The sequence below is a fragment of the Epinephelus lanceolatus genome, chromosome 18 (genome assembly GCF_041903045.1).
Source record: "Epinephelus lanceolatus isolate andai-2023 chromosome 18, ASM4190304v1, whole genome shotgun sequence".
Taxonomy (NCBI): Eukaryota; Metazoa; Chordata; class Actinopteri; order Perciformes; family Serranidae; genus Epinephelus; species Epinephelus lanceolatus.
Window position 1 is genome coordinate 30,595,190 of NC_135751.1, and position 23,203 is coordinate 30,618,392.

General features: G+C 38.0%; 1 protein-coding gene and 1 gene segment (V, D, J or C); both read right to left on the reverse strand.

Annotated features, from left to right (window-relative positions):
- The window catches only part of LOC144458666 (immunoglobulin heavy constant gamma 2B-like), a 39,403-nt gene that overhangs the window by 6,029 nt on the left and 10,171 nt on the right, over positions 1-23,203 (reverse strand).
- On the reverse strand, positions 20,573-22,275 carry LOC144458651 (uncharacterized). 4 transcript variants are annotated; one of them, XM_078161583.1, is made up of 3 exons: positions 21,643-22,275; positions 21,438-21,512; positions 20,573-21,176 (listed from the first exon to the last, which is right to left on the reverse strand). In XM_078161583.1, exons 1-3 carry the CDS (start codon positions 21,980-21,982, stop codon positions 21,010-21,012), a joined length of 582 nt encoding a protein of 193 aa, XP_078017709.1. In that variant the 5' UTR covers positions 21,983-22,275; the 3' UTR covers positions 20,573-21,009. The 4 variants fall into 4 exon arrangements, with proteins under 4 accessions (XP_078017709.1, XP_078017710.1, XP_078017708.1 ...); XM_078161584.1 differs by having other exon boundaries at positions 20,573-21,170; positions 21,643-22,270; XM_078161582.1 differs by having other exon boundaries at positions 20,573-21,188; positions 21,643-22,270.

Below are 23,203 nucleotides of genomic sequence, written 5' to 3' on the forward strand. Positions count from 1 at the left end.
ACATTTGAATCTGAAAAACTTAACTTAAAAATGACTCCAAGGTCATCTTTTCAACATTAAAAAACAACTTTTAATATATTGATGTAACACCAACCCACTGTATTGTGGTCAACAGCATCCTTTATTCAGACTGTAAAGCTGGATGCAGTGCTCGGAAACTGTAGCAACATAGTCTGCTTTAGAAATTATATTTTATTTAATAAGTAAAATACTATTTTCTATTCAATATATATATATATATATATATATATGTGTTTATAAAAGAAATAAAGGAGCTTTCAAACTCAGCTTGTTAAGGGACTTGAAGAACACTGAACAAAATGCATTCAGATGAAAATAAATGTGAGATTATATAATTGGTAACATTTTTAAATGCTTTTGTAAATTTGTAGAATAAAAATTAAAACATCAAAGCAACTGAGAATGTTTAAATTTAATTAGAGCTTCATTTCATTTGGGCTTTTTGGCAGACATCAGTAGATGAGAGGGTAATAAAACGGGTCCATGTCATTGGTTCGACATCCCATTAGTTCGACGGTCCGTGGTGATGAACAGCTCCTGGCGGGCGTATTTCTGCCTTGATGGTGCGCCGCGACCGGTCAGCTTGGAAAGGCTTGAGGCGAAGCAGGTTCACGGCTTATGTGTTTGTCACTTTCTTTTTCATTTTAACCCACACCATGATCTTTTCCTAACCCTAACCAAGTGGTTTTTGTGCCTAAACCTAACCAGACCTTAACCACAGGGCATCATGATGATTTTGGAACGGACTTCGGAACAATGGGTTTAATATGGTCGGAACAATGGGATGTCGAACCAATGGGCTGTTCCCAATACAACAAAATAAAGATTATTCTTCTGTAATTGGTTTTAAAGATGAGGAGAAGGTCAGCCTGATGTGTGTAAACTCCACTCTTTGTTGCTGTTGTAGACAAGTTGTGAATGAAGCATACTGCAGGGGAACGCTTAGGATAGACATGAATTAGGGGTCTGTTTAAAAACATCTTGCATGGGGTGGTTTTACAGCACTTTCTATTAGTGACTGTCACAGTGGCATTTTCAGTGGTTTGTGTACAGCTCTGTGGCTTCCTGTGTCACTGTGGCTCTCGAGCGCAATAATAAACAGCAGAATCTTCAGCCGTCAAGCTGTTCATCTGCAGATACACCTGGTCCACGTTGTTGTCTCTGGAAGTGGTGAAGCGATTCTTGACTGACGTGGAATAAGCTGGCTTGTAAACTATACCAGTTGTTTAGTCACGAAGGTGCATCTCACACAAAGAGAAGGTGGAACTGGAATTTCTGACAAAATTTCTGATTGTCAATGAAAACAAACTTTTCTCTAGTTTGACTATTTAACATCACCATGAAGTTGGCTCAAGACTATAATGTAGCCAGTCACAAATGCAGTTATGCTTCAGATAAGAACTGCATTTTTTGTTTGTTTGTTTTAATAACAATTTTATGGAAGATTAAAAAGAAGAGATTTATTTAAGAACCATTAAAGACTGTTTCTCTCTGTACTATAACAATGAGCTGGTGTTGAAATCATTAGTGGTCTGAGGGCTCCTCCTCTGGTGGCTTCATGTTACAAGTGTTCAGGCACTGAGGGGTTTTTGTTCAGGTCTACTGATGCTTTGTGTCACTGTGGCTCTCTGGCACAGTAATACACAGCAGTGTCTTCAGGCTGCACATTCTGTCCGTTTAGAGTCACTGTTTTGCTGGAAGAGTCTAAGCTGATACTGAACTTGTTCTTCAGTGAATCTTTGTAGTATGTGCTGTATCCAACATGTGCACTTGCAATCCACTCCAGTCCTTTCCCTGCAGGCTGTCTGATCCAGTGTGTTCGATAGCTGCTCACAGAATAAGAGACCTGACAGGTGATGGTCAGACGTTGACCTGGCTGCACAGTCACAGAGGCTGGCTGTGTCAACTGTTGACACTTCACACCTGTGGAGGAAAACATGTTGAATATTGAATGAGTGTAATAAGAGTGAACAGTCAGTGTGCTGTGATCATACTGTCAGTGTCTCTGCCTCAGTGAGACTCACAGGATCCAGCAGCCAGCAGCAGCAGCAGAGCTACAGAGAACATGGTTGGTATTGAAGGTGATCTGATGGGAGCTTCTCTTCTTCTGCAGCAGCTGACAGCATGATATCAAGTCTTTATAGCAGACTGTGAGGAAGTTCACTTTGCATAGAGAAGGACACTGACAGGCTATAAAAGAAGGATGAACTGTCCTGTCACATGTAGTCAGAGCTCTGAATTGGTTGTGAACATTTATTTTGATACACATGAAAGAAAACACATTTATGATGATGATAATATGAGTCAGATTAAAAACATTTACAGTCAGATCAACCGACTGTTTAATGTCTGCCTCAACACAAATGATAAATGTAAATTAAATATGCTGTCATCACTCATCTTCACTTTATAGATCACTGCTGTCGTCTCTCAGAAATTATTTTAATCAAACTTCAGAAATGTACCTATTGATGTAGAATAGAGAAATATGAACTCTCCATGGTTTGAGTATCAGTCAGTTAAGGTCGGTGAGAACAGCAGATCTGAGTGTCTCCTTTAAGTCACAGAAGAGACAGAAACTTGACACTGACTGCCCTCTGGTGATTTTATGAAGGAAAAGCAACATTATTTTTCATTCATATTATGACTCAATGTAGATTCCACATAACTTACAAACATTAGTGTGTCTTCATTTGTAGAAGTGTAAAGTGTTTGTCGTGGTTTAATTTCAGTCATCATGTTGTTGTGCTGTCTTTGGTCCTTTTATTAACAAGTGGCTTTTGAGTTTTTATGTGTGTTTAATGTTTAGAGTAAATTTTCCTCAGGAACAGTTTTCAGGACTTTATGTATTGCAGGGACAAAGGTAATGTGTTCTTATATTTGTGATGTAAACAACATGTACAAAAAATGATTCAGAAAAAAAAGTATAATATTTAAGCCATATCACACGAGAGGGAGTGATGTTATACTCGTATATCGTCAGGGCTGCGGCCTCGTGCCAAAGACAATCACAGCCGTGACGATATACGAGTATAACATCACGAGCTCAAGTGTGATATTGCTTTTATACAACAGTACAACAGTTAAATAAGCAAGGCTTATTTGTCTTCCGCCAACAAAAATAGTTCCCTCAGGACTCCGCTGCCACCGTTGCTATGTAACGCAGACATGGTGCGCCAGGCACTTACTCTTTATACACATTTATCTGCACATTTCCATTAATTGTGCAGCCAGTGAAATAAGTCTCTGCTGACTGCATGGTGGACTGTCGCTTCACAGGCTCCAAGAGTGGGGAAAACACATGGACATGATCAGAAGAGGACAAGAGTCAGCTGTGAAAGCAGCGACCAAAGCTGCGATGGAGATAAGTAAATTGAAATTTGAGTGTGACAAAGCTGAGCAAACTACTTGCAAGACAAACATTATCATTAGAGGAATCCCGTTAACAAACGGTGAGAACACATAGAAAGTAGTAGTTGATCTGGCAGCCGAGATGGGAGTGGAGATGAAAGAGCAGGACATCAGCGTAAGTTACCGTCTGCTAGGGAAACGTGGAAGAGTGCACGAGGCTGAAGATCAACACCGCAGCAGAAACATTTTTGTCAAGTTTGTCAGGTATGAAACCAAACTTCAAATTATGAGAAACAAAAAACGTCTAAGGAGTATTGATGGGAAAAACAGAGTCTTTATTGAGGAAGACCTTACGCCTTTGAGAGGAAAGATCCTGAGACAAGTGAGGATGGATCCAGAGATTAAAAGAGCCTGGACAATGGACGGTAACATCTGTTGCATCATTAAGGACAACGATCAAGAGGTGAAGAAAACCATCTACTCCGGTGATGAGCTAATGTCCAAACTGGGATGGTCTGCAGAAAAAGCCCAAAGTGTCGGGATTTATGTAGACCTCCCCTAGGCCAGCGCTGACCCCTCACTACATGCAGCTTGTATCAAGGATGCAACTTGTAAAAATTCTTCCGGTCGATTTAAGACTAAACAGGAGACAGATATCAAATTCCTTGGACTAAATGTGTGTGGATAACGTGCTAAATTTCAACTTGGGATTCTTACAGAATACATTAAAGACTATGACTTTATTTGTTTAACAGAGACCAAAACAGATAATATCTGTAAATCAGACAGTGATGGATTTACTCCTTTCGTGCTAGAAAAGAAGAAATCAAGTTATAAACATGGTGGTATACATGGGATATGTCTATTAGTTAAAAATGAGTTTGCAAATTATGTTCAGGAGATAAAAGACACTACTTCTGACGCCATCCTGTGGACTAAAGTGGCCAAAGCAGCTTTTGGGTTTGAATTCATCTTGGGAACAGTTTATGTGCCACATGAAGGATCTGTTTGTTTTTTTTCAACAAGGACTATTTTGGAAATGTTTCCCAAGATATTTCATTTATGAACAGTAAATACAGTTTACCAGTAGTGATGTTGGGTGATTTCAATTCAAGAACTGGTACTCTACATTTAAGTGACTCTTTAAATGTAGGTGGGAACGAATATTAGAAATGGGCTGTCTTTTGATGGCGAAATGCTTTTAAACAGTGACATAAATGATTTTTCTTTGATGGATCTACAGAGGGTCAGTGAAGATTTAATGACTAATAATAACGGTCACAGCCTAATTGACTTATGTCAAAGTTCAGAGTTGAAGATTGTAAATGGAAGATTTGGGTCTGATAAAGGCATTGGGCGTTACACCTGTTTTAACTATAATGGTAACAGCGTTATTGACTATGCCATAGTGTCAGCTTGTTTGTTAGTACAGATTATCTATTTTTGTGTTGATCCCTTGGACAAATGTTTGTCAGATGTCCACTGCCCTATTAGTTTAACTATAAGAGCTTATAACTTGGGCACTCATAAGTGTGAAACTCTTACAGATACTGCTTATTATGATCCCGAAAAAGAGAATAGATACATGGCCCATTTAATGTTTAAACACCGATGGAAATCTGAGCTAAAAGCCACATACCAAGAATCCTTTAATTTAGAAGTTATAAAAATGTATGATTCAATGATTGATGCGATTAATATTTCCAATACAAATCTGGTTGAAATAAATAACATTAGTAAAGGTATATGTGACATTATGGTAGATCCTGCTAAAAGTTTGGGTTTATGTAAGGCATATGGTCAGGATCTGTACAAATATGGTAGAACGTCAAAAAAACTACAGAAGAGAAAACCCTGGTTTAATGCTGAATGTGTTGAGGCCCGTAGAAAATATTTTAAATCCATGAATATATTTAAATTTAACCGCTCTGCTCAATGTAAAGTTGAAATAAAATGTATAGCTAGAAAGTATAAATCCATCATAAGGAAATGTTCAAGGCAGTTCTATGATTCTTTACATAGGAAACTCTGTACACTTAAGAAATCTAATAGTAATGAATATTGGTCTATTCTAAATGCAGGTAAACCATCTGGAAGATTAGGAAATGTATCTATAGAAACCTTTAGAAACCCACTGACTGGTGTTTAGGAGTGATAAAACCATTATAAAAAAACAAGGGACCAGTAGATGATCCTGAAAATTACAGAGGTATTACTTTACTTAGTTGTATTGGTAAGCTTTTTATGGCTGTAATAAATTACAGACTAACTGCTTATATAGAGTCTGAAAGAATTCTTGGAGAAGAGCAGGCAGGGTTTAGGAAAGGCTTTTCAACCCTTGACCATATTTTTGTTCTTCACTCACTGGTTGAATGGTACTTGTATAAGAAAAAAAGACTGTATTGTGCGTTTGTTGATTATAAAAAAGCGTTTGATTTGGTAGATAGGTCATCACTATGGTTTAAATTAGTTGCACTTGGTGAGAAGAGAGATGAGAATGCCAAATCTTGTGTTAGAGCTGGTTATGATTTATCTGAACAATTTGTATGTAATGTAGGAGTGCGTCAGGGGGATAATTTATCACCACTATTGTTTGCACTATATTTAAATGACTTTGAAAAATATGTGAGTCAATGGTACAACGGACTTCAACTTTTTTCAACTTAATGCCGCAATGTGATGAATGGTGAAATAGGGATATATTTGAAATTATATGTCCTGCTTTATGCGAATGATACGATTGTACTGGCAGAGACTCCTTCAGAATTACAGGCCGCATTAAATGCAGTTGCTTCTTATTGTAAAAACTGGTATTTAACTGTCAACACAGACAAAACAGAGGTTGTTATTTTCTCTAGGGGGAAATTACGGATACTCCCAGAATTTAAGTTTGGTTCAGATAAATTAGAAGTTACTTTTGAGTATGACTATCTTGCAACATTATTTAATTTTAATGGACGATTTGATAAAGCAATAGCTAAGCAAGTTAAACTAGCTAAAAGAGCTTTATTCTCCTTGGAAAACAGAGTTAGTAGATTACAGTTACCTGTTGATATACAATGTGAGTTATTTGACCAGCTTATAGTGCCTATTTTTTTATATGGAAGTGAAGTCTGGGGATTTCATAAACTTGACCAAATTGAAATGCTTCACAGATCTTTCTTGAAACGTTTACTTAATGTTAATAAATGCACAGCAAATTGTATTATTTATGGAGAGTTTGGTCGAAATAGTTTAGATTTAAAGGTAAACATGAGAATGATTAACTTTTGGGTACATTTAATTAGTCATAATACAGCAAAAATCTCTTTGACTGTGTTTATTGTTTTCAAGACTTTGTATGATGACAATATTTTTCAGTGTAAATGGATTTCCAAAGTTAAAAATATTCTTGATGATTGTGGTTTATCGTACTTATGGCATGACACTGGACGGATGAACCCTAAAGATTTAAAATTAATGATTGAACGTAGATTATCTGATATGGAACTACAGAGATGGCATGAGAAATTACAAAGTAACCCTTTATGTGATAGTTATAAATTGTTTAAAACTGATTTCACTTTTGAACCTTATCTGATTATGTTAAGACCTGCCGAAAGAGTTTGTTTGTCTAAGTTTCGGTGTGGATATCATAAGTTACGTATCTCTGAGCGCAGGTAATCGAGGAGACGAATATCATTTTGTACTTGTGTGTTCTTTTTTTGATAAAGAGAGTTGGGTGGACATTTCTATAGAGCAAATCCAAGTATTTATAAGTTTCAAAAGTTAATGTCATCTCGAAAAGTAAAGGTCTTGTCAAATTTGTTGAAACTTCTAAAGAAAATCTTGAATAGTTTCTCTTGATTTGCTTTGACTTGTATGTATGTACACAAATTCTGTTTTATTTATTTTGCTGTGCATTGGCTGCCGCCTGTCCTGATTTGTTAATGTTATTTTTTGTTGTTTGCCCCTTATACCCCGGGGAGGGGTCAAAAGGAATAAATGAAATGAAATGAAATGAAATGAGGCACAGCTGACTCTGCCTTCTGATCTGACAGTATGTTGCTCCATCGTTTCCTGCTCTCCATGGATGGCTTCCAGTAGCTTTTTAACGAGTTCTCAGACCTGCAAGACAAAAGGTATATTTTAGGGGCCGACTCCTAATTAGAAGAATAACTTTACATATAGGCTGCGTTAAAACAACATCATACCTGTGCCCACTCACTGTCATGATCTCCCTAGCTTCAAGACCCGCATCTGACCGCTTCTGTATGACAGTCGCCCTGAAACTGTGATTGGTGTAGATAGCTGTTGTTCCCGCCTCTTTACACATCTTCGGCAGCATCTGTGCGAGTGAGTTTATTCCCAGCGGAGCTTTAGTGTACCAGATATTGTCTGTGTGAGCTGCTGTCATCCTGGGCTTCAGATAAAGGGCATTTGCATCTGGTGGAAGTTTGTTTAAATACTTTTCCAGCGATGCAACGCAACTGCTGACCTAACTGACACTAACTGTCAGTTTTGATTTGATTGTTGATTGCAATCAGCTGTGAGGCGGAGTGATATATACACAGTTAAATTACCTTGATGCTGTACTCCAATATCGTCACGGTTTTACTGTCTCTCGACCAATCAGATTGCAGGGCCGGAACTAACTGTTAAGATATATACTACAAAAGTATTTCATGCTTGGGCTCTGCCAGCCTAAAAGAAGTTGTGTAGGTTTTTGTACAGCTGCTCAACCAACTCCAGTCACTGTGGCTGTCGAGCACAATAATAAACAGCAGAATCTTCAGTCTTCAGACTGTTCATCTGCAGATAAACTTGATCGACGTTGTTGTCTCTGGAGATGGTAAACCGGCCTCAAACTGACTGAGAGTAGTATTTGCTCTTACTGTCATGAGTGACAGTAGCAACCCACTCCAGTCCTTTTCCAGGAGCCTGTCTGATCCAGGCCATCCAGTAGTTATCAAAGTGCAATCCAGAGGCTGTACAGGTCAGTCTGTGAGATTCTTCAGGCCTTTTAATCACTGGTTCAGCAAGAAAACCATGACATGAAACAAATTTACAACCTAAAAGAAAACCTAATATAGTAATCAACAAAAATCTTCACCTGCCCAGCAGATAGTTAAAAGCAGCAGTCCTGTCCTATAGTCCATCATGTTAAACTGTGTGTCCACTGTTCTTTGTCCTCCTCTCTGCAGTCAGATAAGTAGAGGTGGAAGATATCTGAGTTTTGCATTGACTCCTCCTCACAGGGAGGAAACAGCTGATTGATCTTTTTCTTTGATGAAACTGGACAGAATGTTTAGTGACCAAGAAATGTCCACATAAGTTTGTACATTAAAATTGTTTTTTGTGTGTTTGAAATGGAGTAACTTGATCATCAACATTACCACAACAATAATGTAAAAACAACCATTAGTGAAGCAGTGATGCACAACACGCCTGGATTTGGCATTGTGACAGATTTATGGTTATTTCATGGCAGAAAGGTTGGTAACAGGTGATCATTAGGAGGAGGACATTAATATCTGGCACATTAAGAGCTGAAAACAATTAAGTAAAAACAATCACTTCTTTCCTTCTGTCATTTCTTCCTCTTTATAGATGTCACTAGGATCAGTGTTAAAGCCAGATCTTGTCTGCACTCTAGAGTTTTTAAACAGGGACGGTAGATACTTTTAACATTCAAGAAAGATTACACACTTGTGACACCCAAAAATATAGAGATTTGTTTAAAGTCAGAGAGGACTAACATTTGAATTATTCTTCATCATTATACAGCTCTGAACTTCTTTTATTAGCTTTGGATATTTGAAAATAAAAAACATCAAGCATTTTATTCTTGTTTATTTACACCTCTTTTTATGTGAGGTAGTTGTTGTCTATCAGCAGCAGACAAACAGAAGCTGCCTGAAGTCAACAGAATAACATGAGCCAGCCTACCTCGACAAAGAGCAAAGCCACACCAGGCAAAGGCTACAAATAATAAACTCCAGGCAAATATAGTGAGGCAAATAGGTTCGTAAAACTATATCAGTTGTTCAGTTACAAATTAGGAGAGTTGCTGATGGTGTCATTGAACTGAGGGAAGAAGAGTTCCTATAGGTTTAACCCTATGGACCCGAAGAACGCATAGTGCGTCCAAATTCACACCTGTTCTTCTCTATTGATTTTCTCCATGGCCGTGCATCATAGTGAGAAGCCACGCATATCACGTGAAACAGCGGAACTGTAGCTTTCCGACAAGACCAAGCACTTGTCGGGAGTCCAATATTTTCACAGCGAAAAAGAAAATGATAAAGTTACACTAAAATTATGTATAACAGAGCTTTCATACAGCTTTGTACTTGCGAATGCAGGCTCGCACAGAAATGCCATGCATATCACATGAAAGCGCAGGACTAGAGCTTTCCAGTGATACCACACACATCATTGTGCTGTCATCCCATCACGCTATAAATCCAGATCAACTGTCTACAAAATAAAAACCTGACGAATTTCTTTACAATCATACAAACATTATACAGATGTTGTTATCAGTCACTTCATATAGTGAGGAATATCGTATCTTACCACGTCTTAGGCTTGCGTGTGTTTCTCCCTGTCTATCCACATTTGTAGTCCAGCTTTCAAGATGCAAATATTTCCATATTGTCCAGTTGACACATCAAACTTTGAATGACAAGACCAGCCACTTCACCTTTGCGCACCATGCAGCCTAATTATGCATGCATGTCAGGGCCGTAGTCACCACATATATTGAGGGGGACACGTGCTACCCCCCCCCCCCCCAAAAAAAAACATAGAATATCTTTTCTACCACAGCTGGCAAAATGTGAAACACTAAGCTACTGAAAACTTTCCTAACACAGTCATGATTAGTTTTTTAGAGGGAACCTTTTTTTAAACTTACTTTATTTACTGTACTTTTGTTTATTAAAATACTACTTCTACTTCTCATTATTATAAGTTGTTGTTTTTGTATGTATCACTTTACACCAATAAAAGAAGAGCATGTATACACATTTTAAAGTAAATTTTTTCAGGGAAAAACTGACAGTAATGGCCTTTATTTATATCTCTCATTATCAGCATTGTGTGTGCTTGAGTCACATGGTTGCTGGGTATTTGTACAGGTCTGTTGGTGGTTTGTATCACTGTGTAGCTCACACGCACACAGTAATACACAGCTGTGTCCTCAGGCTGCAGATTCTGTCCTGTTAATGTCACTGAGCTTGTTGAAGTGCGTGTGTGGTAAAGGAACTTGTTTTTCAGAGCATTATTTTGGTAAACGCTTCCTCCACCCCACCGATGTATAATCCAGTCCATTGGTTTTCCTTCACACTGTCTGATCCAACCTGTTGCATAGCTGTTATCAGTCAAAGAATAACCAGAGACCTGACAGGTGATGGTCAAAGACTGTCCAGGCTGCACAACCATTGAGTCTGGCTGGATGAGATCAATACTGTTCACACCTGTGGAAACACAAATCAACATTATCTCCATCATTCATCTGACTATTCAGTGTTTCTAATGTGTTTATTAGTGTGAATCCACTGAAAGCTCCTCACAGGATCCAGCTGCCAGCAGCAGTATCAGAGCTACAGAGAACATGGTTGATGTTGAAGCTGAACTGATGTGAGCTCTTCTGTCCTCTCACTGACACACACACACTTCACTTCCTTATGAGGCAACACACAAGGAGGCTGATTTACATATAGTAGTGATGATAGTAAATCAGCTGACTGGAGGTGTTGACAAGAAAAATGGAATACACTGTAATTTTTTTCACAGTGTGTAGCTGAATAAACACAAACAATCCCATTTTGTTCACAGCATAGAAATGAAATATTTCTATGTTTCATAGTCTCAGTGAGTGAAAGGAGAACATTTGTATAATGTTTTGTACACAGACAGTTTATAGAGATACATATACAGTCAATGGTTTTGTCATCACATCACTGTGAGTTATATCATTCTTTTACATCATGATCATATATATTTTTAATAATGCAGATTCTTTTCAAGTTATTCAACTGTAACTTTTATTTATATTCAGATTAGAGGTATTTATCATTCTCTTTGGCAGCATTTGTTTAACCATCCATATCCTGGATATATTGTCCAAATATATTCTCAGCACTGTTAAAAATCAATAATGGGAACATTATTAACAATTACATTGAAAGACACGATGTAACAAACCACAACATCTGCTGTGTCTTTCATAGTGTCTTAGTTTGTGTTGTACCAAGTCTTATCTTCGACTGCCACCTGTAGGTCTTTGTGTGAAAAAAAAAGTCTGTGGAGTTTTTGTACAGCCTCTCTGCTTCTTTGAACCACTGTGTGTGTTTGGCACAGTAATACACAGCAGAGTCCTCTGGCTTTAAGTTGGACAGTCTCAGATACACCATGCTGTTGCTATCATCTCTACTGACTTCTGCACGGCCTCTTACACTGCTGGCATAAGTGTTTCTGCTGGCATCGGAGAAGGTGCTTCCTATCCATTCCAGTGCTTTTCCTGCAGGTTGTCTGATCCAGCTCATAACACAACAGCTAAATGTGAAGCCAGATCCCCTGCAGGAGAGATTGAGAGTCTCACCAGAAGGAATGGACTCCATACTCTGACCTGTACAACCTGAGGAGATGAAAGGAGAGAGGAACCACAGAAGAAAGTGAAACAGTCACTTGGGAAGTTTTCTGCTGTCACTGACTGACCATCAGTCCATGTTGTCTGATAAAAGATGAAGCAGCAAGAAGCAGGAGAACTCACAGGGCAGAGAGAGAGCAACCAGCAGAAGAGTGAGTGTGTTCATCATCCTGAGGCTGGAGATGTGACCTCTGATGCTCCACACAAAGTACAAGAGCAGTCAGCAGGACAGAAGTACACTGCACACACTGAAGATTTGCATCAGGATATCATGGAGAGGGAGTGGCTCCTCAACTGGCACTCTGTTATAGTTACACTTAGTTGTATCTTCCATCATTTTGTGTTTCTGATTTTATATTAAAGTGTCTTGTGAAGTACAACATTACACCCAGAGACAGGAGCAGTATTTTGTAGTGTTGTTTCATAAATAGAAAGAAAGATTGTCTGAATGGCACATGTGAAGTTGCAGAAAAGAAATAATGATATCATGGAAAATGTGTGGTGTGGGGAGATGAAGAACGAGCTGATCCTTGTAGTTTGATGGTAGTGCTGTCTGCATTTGAAACACGCAGGGTCATTCCCCTTCAGTTTTCATCTAACCGACCCAATGAAAATTTTTGTGCTTTTATGAAGAGATAACGCTTCTGTTTAAGTTAACAGTAACACAAAATTGCTGAGAAATTATGTAAGTACAGTGCATTTTTATCAAATTCAGTCACAGTCTTTATGAATGTTAACATATAGAACATGTGTGTGTGGTTGAGTCACATGGTTACTGGGTATTTGTACAGGTCTGTTTGTGGTTCGTATCACTGGGGTAACGCACACACACACTTGCTGAGACATCACTCTGCTTTGTCTGTGTCTGTCTCTAACTGAAGTGGCGGCTGGTTTGATCATGGAGGAGTGAGTGACAGCTAACTTGACTCAGTCTTTTTCTCGGTCAGCCAAACTGTGTCAAATTCTGTTCTCTTGTGCTTCTTGGGTCGTCCACAGGCAGCGTCTGATGTTTCTGCATCAAGCTAGCTGTCACTGGCATCTCTGTGGACAAACCAGCTGCCTCTGTAACCTGACCTGTAAATGCATCAAAACAGCCCATGCAGCATACACATATGACAAGGCCCACTTTTTTAAATAAGCTAACACAGTGTAAATACATTTATGGAAGTCAGATTAAACAGATTGGACACTTTGCATTGTTGATGAAAACAAACTTTTCTGTAATTTGACTACTGAGTTGTCTAAAGACTATTGATGTAGTCACTGATGCAGTTATGATTCTAAAAATAACTGCATGTGTTATTTTTGTTTGTTTGTGTCATAAATAATGATGATGGGAAGTATAAACTGTGTTTGAGAATTCATCTCTACAGTAGATAGATGACAAACTTTTAAAAGTTACCAGCTGATTTATTCCATCACTGGTGATGTCAGAGTATTTAGATTAATGAAAACAGCTGCTGTTACAGGTAATGAAGAAGGATTTATAAAGTCTGTTCCTCTCTGTACTGTAACAGTGAGCTGGTGTTGAAATCATTAGTGGTCTGAGGGCTCCTCCTCTGGTGGCTTCATGTTACAAGTGTTCAGGCACTGAGGGGTTTTTGTTCAGGTCTACTGATGCTTTGTGTCACTGTGGCTCTCTGGCACAGTAATACACAGCAGTGTCTTCAGGCTGCACATTCTGTCCGTTTAGAGTCACTGTGTTGCTGGAAGAGTCTAAGCTGATACTGAACTTGTTCTTCAGTGAATCTTTGTAGCGTGTGGTGTATCCAGAAGCTGCCATTCCAATCCACTCCAGTCCTTTCCCTACAGGCTGTCTGATCCAAGCTGTGTAGTAGCTGCCCACAGAATAAGAGACAGGTGATGGTCAGACGTTGACCTGGCTGCACAGTCACAGAGGCTGGCTGTGTCAGCTGTTCACACTTCACACCTGTTAAAAACAAAAAAAAAATGTTATAAGTTATAGAGAAAAAGAAGAACTGTTGACTTTGACAAATCCATAGAGACTCACATCCAGCTGCCAACAGCAGCAGCAGAGCTACAGAGAACATGGTTTATGTTGAAACTGACGTGCTGTGAACTCCACTGACAGCCTGATGTGATGTTTTTATAGCTGAGTAACAAGGAAGCTCACTGAGTTTGCATAGAATCAAACATATGAAGCATCAATGTTGGTCTAACTGGAGCCAATAGAAGAGTCTGTTCAGTGTTATTATATCTGCAGAGTGACAACAAATCACCTCTGCTTTACATTTGATCCATTTTGCATGCAACCATTGCTAACTTTGTTTTACTGTCAATATTTTGTATTATCTACTTACTGCATTTATTAATTCATTTACTGGTTCACTTACTGTACTGACATGATTACTGTATTTGCTGTACACAGACATAAAGTGACAGCAGCCAGAATCATGTCAATTAAATAGAAAATATAAAATTAAATATAAAAACTTCAGTCTGATGCGGCTGATTTGAATAAATTCTTTTTAACAGTTTCAGTGTTTGTAGTTGTTGGAAAACAGCTGCTCAGGAACTGAAATGTTTCACAAACTGCAGTAAAATAAATATTTCAATGGCGGTGAAAACTTTGGTAGTTTTTACATTTCTGAGTTACTTTTTGTGTTAATCAACACTGATTACCTTCATCTGTGTGGTTGTGTCACAAAAATATGCACATTCCTTTATTGCAACAAACTGTCAGTATTGTCTCACATCTTTTCTGGATATTTCTCTGCAGACACAATAATAATTCTTTGATTATTATATTAATACAATTTGAATATGAAAAACCTCTCTATATCTTTTATGTTGAGAAATAATATCCCTCAGTTTTCAGGACTTCATAATGCAGGGACAAAGATGAATTCATGGTTTCATAAAGGAAATGTTTCTAATGGAAACTATAGGATATCAAAAGACATATAATACAGAATATAAGAATTAAAAACATGATGTAATGTATTTTAATGTAAATAACATTGATACTAATGATATAAACAAATACATCATAAATTCTCAATGCTTGTGCAGCCTGGAAGATACTGTAGGTTTTTGTACAGCTGCTCAACCAACTCCAGTCACTGTGTCTCTCGAGCACAATAATAAACAGCAAAATCTTCAGTCTTCAGACTGTTCATCTGCAGATACACCTGCTGTCTGCTGTTGTCTCTGGAGATGGTGAACCGACCTTTGACTGACTGAGAGTAGTAGATGTGGGCACTGCCATCACTGATATAAGCGACCCACTCCAGTCCTTTTCCAGGAGCCTGTCTGACCCAGTGCATCCAGTAGCTACTAAGCGAAAATCCGGAGACTGTACAGGTCAGTCTGTGAGATTCTCCAGGCCTTTTAACCACTGGTTGAGACTGAGTCAGAGTCTGACCATCAACACCTGTTAAGACAAAAAAGATATGCATGCCATGGGTAACGTTGGTAGCACAAATAGTAATATGCCAGATTAACATCAGGTAAAATCTTCACCTGCCCAGCAGATAGTTAAAAGCAGCAGTCCTGTCCTATAGTCCATCATGTTAAACTGTGTGTCCACTGTTCTCTGTCCTCCTCTCTGCAGTCAGATAAGTAGAGGTGGAAGATATCTGAGTTTTGCATTGACTCCTCCTCACAGAGAGGATGCAGCCAGATTGGACCTGATATTAAGTTTTTGTTTGATGAAAATGTAATGTCAGTGAGCCCAGTAATTGAGACAAGGTCAGGAGTTCCCCGCCTCTCACCCAGTGTCACCTGGGATTAGCTCCAGCACCCCACAACCCCCAAGAATAAGTGGGTTTTGCTAATGGATGGATGGCTGCAATATTAATTTTACAGTCCCCTAAACTGGCATGCCTAAGACTTGTCTGACATATTTCAATTAAATTTGTCTTAAATGCTCTATATTTAGATCCCCAACCCTGTTTCTTCAGAGAAGAAATCATACTTTAGGTTTCCTTACTCCCTCTCACTATATCAGTTACCCAAATCCTCTCTTCACATCACCTGTACTGCCCTCTCCTCACTTGAGTCATATCTCACAGACAGACAGACAGACAGACAGACAGACAGACAGACAGCAATTCATCAGCATTAACAGCTGCATCATTACCATGGCTATTCTGTCCCGAGGTGTCCCTCAGGGCTCTGTGTTGGTCCTTTCCTGCTCATCCTCTACATGTTTTCCCCTCTATAATACCATCTGTCTTCATGGTGTCCACTTAAACTTCACTGCTTATAATGTCACACTCTACATATGTACTATATCCATCATCACTGCAACTCTCTGCACCCTGACCAACTGCCTCACCAAAATCAAGTGATGGATGCAGGCCATATTTATTTATTGTTGTCTTGTTTCCTCTTCAACACATACACTATATACATGCCACAACAATAACTGAAAAATAAAACAATAAAATGAATATTGTATAAAGTATTTTTTTTACACATTAAATAATTTTTTTAAAGAAACTGAATTACTTACAGTAGACCATATACCTTAAAAAAACTCAAAAGTCCACATTTAGAGAATAAAATCAGAGCTGTTGTAGCAACTCACAATGTAATAATGGCTCATAATGTAATAACGGCTCATAATGTAATAACTTAAATGTAATAAAAGTTCATTATATATTAATCAGCTCATAATGTAATAAAATCATGAGCACATAACATAATAATGGTTTTGTGCATAATGTAATAATGTAATAACTTATTATTATCATTATTTTTACCTCTTAAAGGTGCAAATAAAGCAACCAGCATGGGTTTCAGCGCAGTATTAAACAAAATTTGTGAAAGCAAGAATTATTTAATATTAATTACACTCTCACATTTTATTATGTAAGATGTATAAAGTTGAGCCACTAGGTGGCACCCATGCTAGTTATTTTGGTGACATATGGTGATCATTTGACTCTACAAAGAGCATCTACCATATTCAATGTGCAGTTTATGATTGTATCAACACTGGGTGTGGATGCAACAGCAATAGTATCCCCACATGGTCACTATGATAAAAGTCTGCCATTGCTGATTCTAGGCCATTTTGCTGAAGGTCATGGGGACCATTATGTTAGCCTTGATGGATCAGTCAGACCATTCATTCAAAGAATTCAGGCACCTTCAACAGAGTTTCCAACTTGTTCAGAGAGCTAACCCTGCCATTCCTACCAAGAATTTATATTTGTGATACTTTGGTGGAAAGTTTAAATATTGTGATGGATGAAGACTGCTGCATAAGTATTAGCAGGTTATACAGAGCGGCTGGACGCAATAGTGGCCTTGTGTCAAATATCAGGGAGCTCTTCAGCCAAATGCCAGGTGGATTACAGCCTGGATCGTGATTCAACATATATCCTTCAGATGGTTCCATATTAAAGACATTTATTGGAAGAAGTAAAGTTTTCTTTTTTTTTTTTTTTTTAAATTCACTCATTAAGCCTCATTAAGCCTTGATCTGAGTGAACACTGACACAGTCATTGACAAATGGAGCCCCCTGGACTTTTGTTGGCAACTATAATTTATGGTCATGTATTATTTATGCATATTGTTTAGTTAAATTTATTTGCACTTATGTTTTTACTTGTGTGTCCTGACAGGCTGTGTTTACATTTTAAGAACTTTTCAGCTGGTTCATTGTTATTACATGGTTCTAAAACGCTCTTTTCATTCTTGCACAAGTTCCAAAATAAAGTAAATTGAATGACTATGTCATGCTGCTATCATGTATTTAACGTAAGTAGTAGGAAAACAATGCTTAAAAGTCTTTATTAAATTGGCATTAAGACCAACAATAAAATAACAGCAACTGGAAGGTCTTCATCAGGTTGTATAAAAGGAAAGAGTGTTCACTTATTATTGTGTCCTGCATTTATTGTAGCAACAGTAAACAAAAGAAAATGTTCTTTTAAGCTAAATGAACTGCAGTCCCCCTCCTTCCCTAATCCACCCGCTTCTCCTGCTGGCTTTTGAGTTGGTTACTGACGTGCCACCTATGTACAAATCATAGTCAAACACAGACCTCTTCCCTTAGTGCATTCTCTTTGTCAGTGTGTGCAATTTTGACCTTTAAACAATTAGGCTTCTCTTCCTGTTTACATATGTGGCCCGCCGCATATTGGGGGTGGAGGTATATGGCATCTAAGTTGGCCATTGCTCCACTACGTTTTGCAGAAATTGTGTGATCCTGCTGACGGACAGACAGAGAGACACAGAGGTGAAAGCATTTCCTTCCACCCCTGCAGGAATGGCAGAATGATGATAATGCAACACTTTTCTCACAATATGAGCCATTATTACATTATGAGCTGTTATTACATTATGAACTGTTATTACATTATGCGTGGCACCAGTAAGGCTCATAATGTAATAAGTTATTACATTATTACGTTATGAGCTCAAGATTTTATTACATTATGAGCCAATTATTACATTATGACATTATGAGTTGCTACACCTCTTGTGATCACTATCATTTGGTCTAAAAGGACATATTGTGTCAAGATCTTGTTTCAGTTTTAAGTGCATATTAAAATATCTCAGATCAGTTCACAGATGTTCACAATGGTTTTACATAGTTTCTCATGACTGTGCTAAAGGTTTCAGTTCCTGAGTCTATTAATAACAGACTTGAGAGCTAACCGACTGTGAAATCACCAAATTTACATAACTGAATCAAACATGGGCTGTTGATTCCAGGTGCTGGGGAGATGACAAACATAACAACATATAACATAATTAATTAATTTTCAAAAATGTAAAATGTTTGGGGGAAAGGTACAGTTGTGAGTATTGGGTGTTAAATGTTTATAGCCTGTGGTGAAACTTCAGCCAGTATGAACAATATCAAAATAATAAAGAGGAGGAGCAACATGAGTCATTATCTTTAAAAAAGTATTTTCAAAAAGACACAAATCTCTTATAATTAAAATGAAAAAGGACGATTGTAATTACTTCCATAATACTTTGAATAGACCTGTACTTGTACAGCACCTTCCTAGTCTTCTCTCAAAGCACTTAAACACTACATGACACATTCACCCATTCACACACTAGTGGCCGAGGCTATCATACATCAAACACATGACCACACTCCTCCAAGCACATAGTTGAACAGACAAATGATCTTGATTTACAAGAGGAGCCCACACTTCACTACCATACAGTAATGTCAGTTTGATTATAGATGTGAATATTGTGAGCCAGATTCTAACAGGTATATCTATGTTTGAAGACTTCTTTATAGCATAGGGCTCTCTGGGCTCAGTTCAGCTGTGTGTGGGTGGAGGGCTCAGTGGAAAAAAGGCTTCCAGACAGCAAGAGAAAAGACAAACAGCCACAGAGAGGGAGAGCAGTTGATGAGTGTGCACAGCAGCAGATATGAATCTGTTCTCAGTGGTTATTTGAACTCATAAAAAAACTGTTGACAGCCCATCAACACTTCCTCTCCTGCAGCAGACGGGCTGTGTGGGTTTCTGCTCAGCAGCCTTTCTCACAGTAAGAACACAATGACAGTTACAACCATCCACTCTGCTTAAATCCAGATTCCAGGAACTTCAGTCACTCACTACAGTGTTCACATGGGAATAAGAACTAAACTACAGTTCAAAACAGCAGCATGTTCACAGTCACAGCACACCAAGAAATCAGCTCAACTTTTCTTAAATGCTGTTTCTGAAATCTTCTCAGAAATTTCTCTGTAAAATACAATTTCAGGCAAGTTTGAAGTTTCAGAGTTTTTAAATCAGCATGAGAGGATTTTAAGCACTGACTCCTCCACCGCAACATTTCCAAAAATAAGTGTTACATCTGTTATCATTGATCAGAGCCACAGAACACAAACCACTCAGACAGAAACACAAACCACGGAGACAAACAAGTCATCTTGTTGTTTCACCCCCTCAAAAAAACATCTCTATCTGTTTCTGAAGCAGACCTAAAGCGGCCATGTTGGTTCACCTCAGGATCATAGTGTGCATACATTTTTAACACGTCAGTGCAAAAACAAGTTCAAATTCATCTCTTCATTATCTGATAAATTCTCTTCATACATGACTTCATCACAAATATGTTTTCTGCATGTCTAACTTTTGTATTTCTTTGTGAAGCATTTTGTGATTCTGTCTTGAAATGTGTTCATAAATATAAATCTTAATTCCAGTCTAATCAGTAACTATACCAATCCATTTCATCTTGATGAAACTGTAATAGTTAAGTGACATTTTATTGATTAATAAAAACAAACAGCTCCATTATTTCAGCAACATTCAGACTTGAGGCCGACTGATGAAGCTGCTGTGTAATCATTTTATAGCAGTCGTAGTTTCAAAGCAGCTCGCTCTGCTGTTTGTTCATGTGTGTAAACAGTGTCATCAGCGTGAAGTTTTACATCCACACTGACACAATTATAAAAGGGGCTCAGCACTGAACCTGGTGGAACACCCACACCTACTGACTTGTAGGTGTCAACATACACGGCCAATGAAGCCGATTCTGTTTCTGATTATTTGCTATGAAGCCAAACTGGAATCCATAAAAACAAAGAGGTTTATAAAACACAGACACTTTGATTTTTCAGTTTATTGAGAATGTGACACTGAAAGAATTTGACAAACCTGCCACACTCTGCAGAATGTATTAAAAAGAAACACAAGAACAGAAGAAATACTACAAACAATAAAATATCTGACAGACAGCTCATGATTCAGATTCAATTTCTGTCATTATACAAGTCAAATTTAAAAGTGGAAACAAACTGAAGTATTAAAATAACAACACAGAATTTATGCTTGCAAATATATATGTGTGTGTGTGTGTGTGTGTGTGTGTGTGTGTGTGTGTGTATGTTTTTATATGTTGAGGATGACTCTATCTAACTTGTGCATAAAAAGATAAAATTTACAACCAAGCACAAGACGTCATAAGTGATATTTGTGAACACTGATCAAAGTGATAAATGAGATGAATTGATGAGATTTGATGGTGAGAAAAGGCGAGCAGAAAACAGTCAGTCAGCATGTGTGCAGTTGGTGGACGGTCCCTTGTTTCTGAGGATCATCAGCAGAGAGAGTCCACAGCAGTACGCCAGACTCTTCACTATCAGCACTGTGTACAGCACACAGAGCAGCTTCACCCTGCACTGAGACTGGAAGGACACTGACACTGACACTGACACTGACACTGACACTGACACTGACACACACACACACACACAGATGTTGATCAGTATAACTTGGACTTTTCCAGACGGGACAACCAGCTTTACATGAAGACAGGGGTCAGCTACAATTTGAATGAAAGCTCAAAGGCCCTTATCAAATCCAACAAGTCAGGGCCCCAGCAAGCTTTTTAGGTGTGGAGCCAGGACAGTGACTTTAAATGTTGAAGTGAAAAAGGAAAGATTGGCATTGAAGGAGAGGCAGCAGGTGATCTTACAGTCAGCTTGCTGCAGAGCTGGCAGGTCTGTTGGCTCTCTCTCTGGAGGACAGGAGGCTGCTGGAGCTGGAACCTCTGAAAAAGAAAAGGAGTGAAATGTTTGGTGTCAGTGAGAAATGTCAGTCCTCTGCTCCTCTGCTCTCTTTGACAGCGTCTCCACATGAAGCTGAATCACTGCTGAACACAGTCACCAAGCCTTCATTACCTTGTTCTGTTTGGGCCTCCACTGTGCCCCCATGGTGCTGGACGGAGCAGCGGTATTTATATGTGCTGTTCTCTTGCTGACTGAACAGCAAGATGGCGGCGGTGTGTCCCAACTCTCTGAGCACCAGCTGCTCTCCCTCAGCAGGGAGCAGAGGTCCATTCTCCGCTTGTCTTTTCCAGGAGAAGCGGACCCGAGGAGGAAACATGCCTGAGGCCAGACACAGCAGGGAGCTCTTCCCCTCCAGGTGGGCTCTGGATGCTGCTGGGTACACGCTCACCGCGGGCTTCACTACCTGCTCATCTGAAGTTTGACAGCAGCAACAAGCAGCACAGACACACATTCACACAGTCAGCAGCAGCTTACAGCACTGCACTGCATTCAGTCTGATCCTGGAAACTACATGGACTCTGATCACTAAACTACTCATCAATACAGCACAAAGTTCACTACATATACTGGATTCACCTTCATATCAAACACACTGAGCAGCTACTGTCAGCATGTCTTCTATGGACACTGAAGAAACTATTCTTTATTTTAATGGACAAACTTCAGTCACTCTAATTTAACAAGAATTGTTATTACATAAAAAATTGTCACTTTTACTTTTAGTTTTCCTGTATTTTAAATAACTGACAGGTACATGAATACACATATTATACTTTACTACATATTTACCTTCACGTAAAACAAGAAACAATACATTTACCACCTTATACTTTACTCTGACCAATTTAAAAAATTGATATATAAATAATATATTTTTCCACAATTCATATTAATTTTCAACAATTTTAACAACACACAATCACTTGTGAAATACGAATAAAAAATGCTATGAAATGAAAATTAAGATGAAAACATACTGATCCTAAACGGAGTAACTTACAATATAATAAAGTATAAAAAATATGATATAATATGATATGATATGATTTCATATGGTATGATAATATAATATAATATAATATAATATAATATAGTAAAGACATTTTCCTTCACAGAATTTACAGTTTTATTCTTCTATATTAAATATTTTATAAACAGTTAACAATTATTTATCTTCACATAAAATACAAATTTCCCTTTATTGATTACAATATAAACACAACAGGTTTCACATTTATCAACATATAACAACTTTTAAATGTCAGTTTTTAGCTTCTTGTTAATATACAATTAACACAGCACGTCAGCGTGCACAGCGTCTTTAAAAATAATACTCATTATGATATTATATAATATAGTTTTTTCCTTTTGAAATTCAATCAGCTGTATTTACTTATGCATACAATCTGCCAACATTTACCCTCCAAAGAATATTTGCTGTCATATATTTAAGATGACACTGGACATAATATATAGTTTTGATTTTGTGTGTATTTGTCTGTGTGTTTATGATCATATATCATCACAGATCAAATATCATTTAAATATTAAAACCACACTGTTGTGTCAAAAAGAATTAGTCAGTTTAAAACTTTTTTTGCCGTGTCGGGCATCGACCTTGTGGAATTTTTTTTTTTTTTCATTATAGTAATTTGTTTTTTTGTTGTTGTTT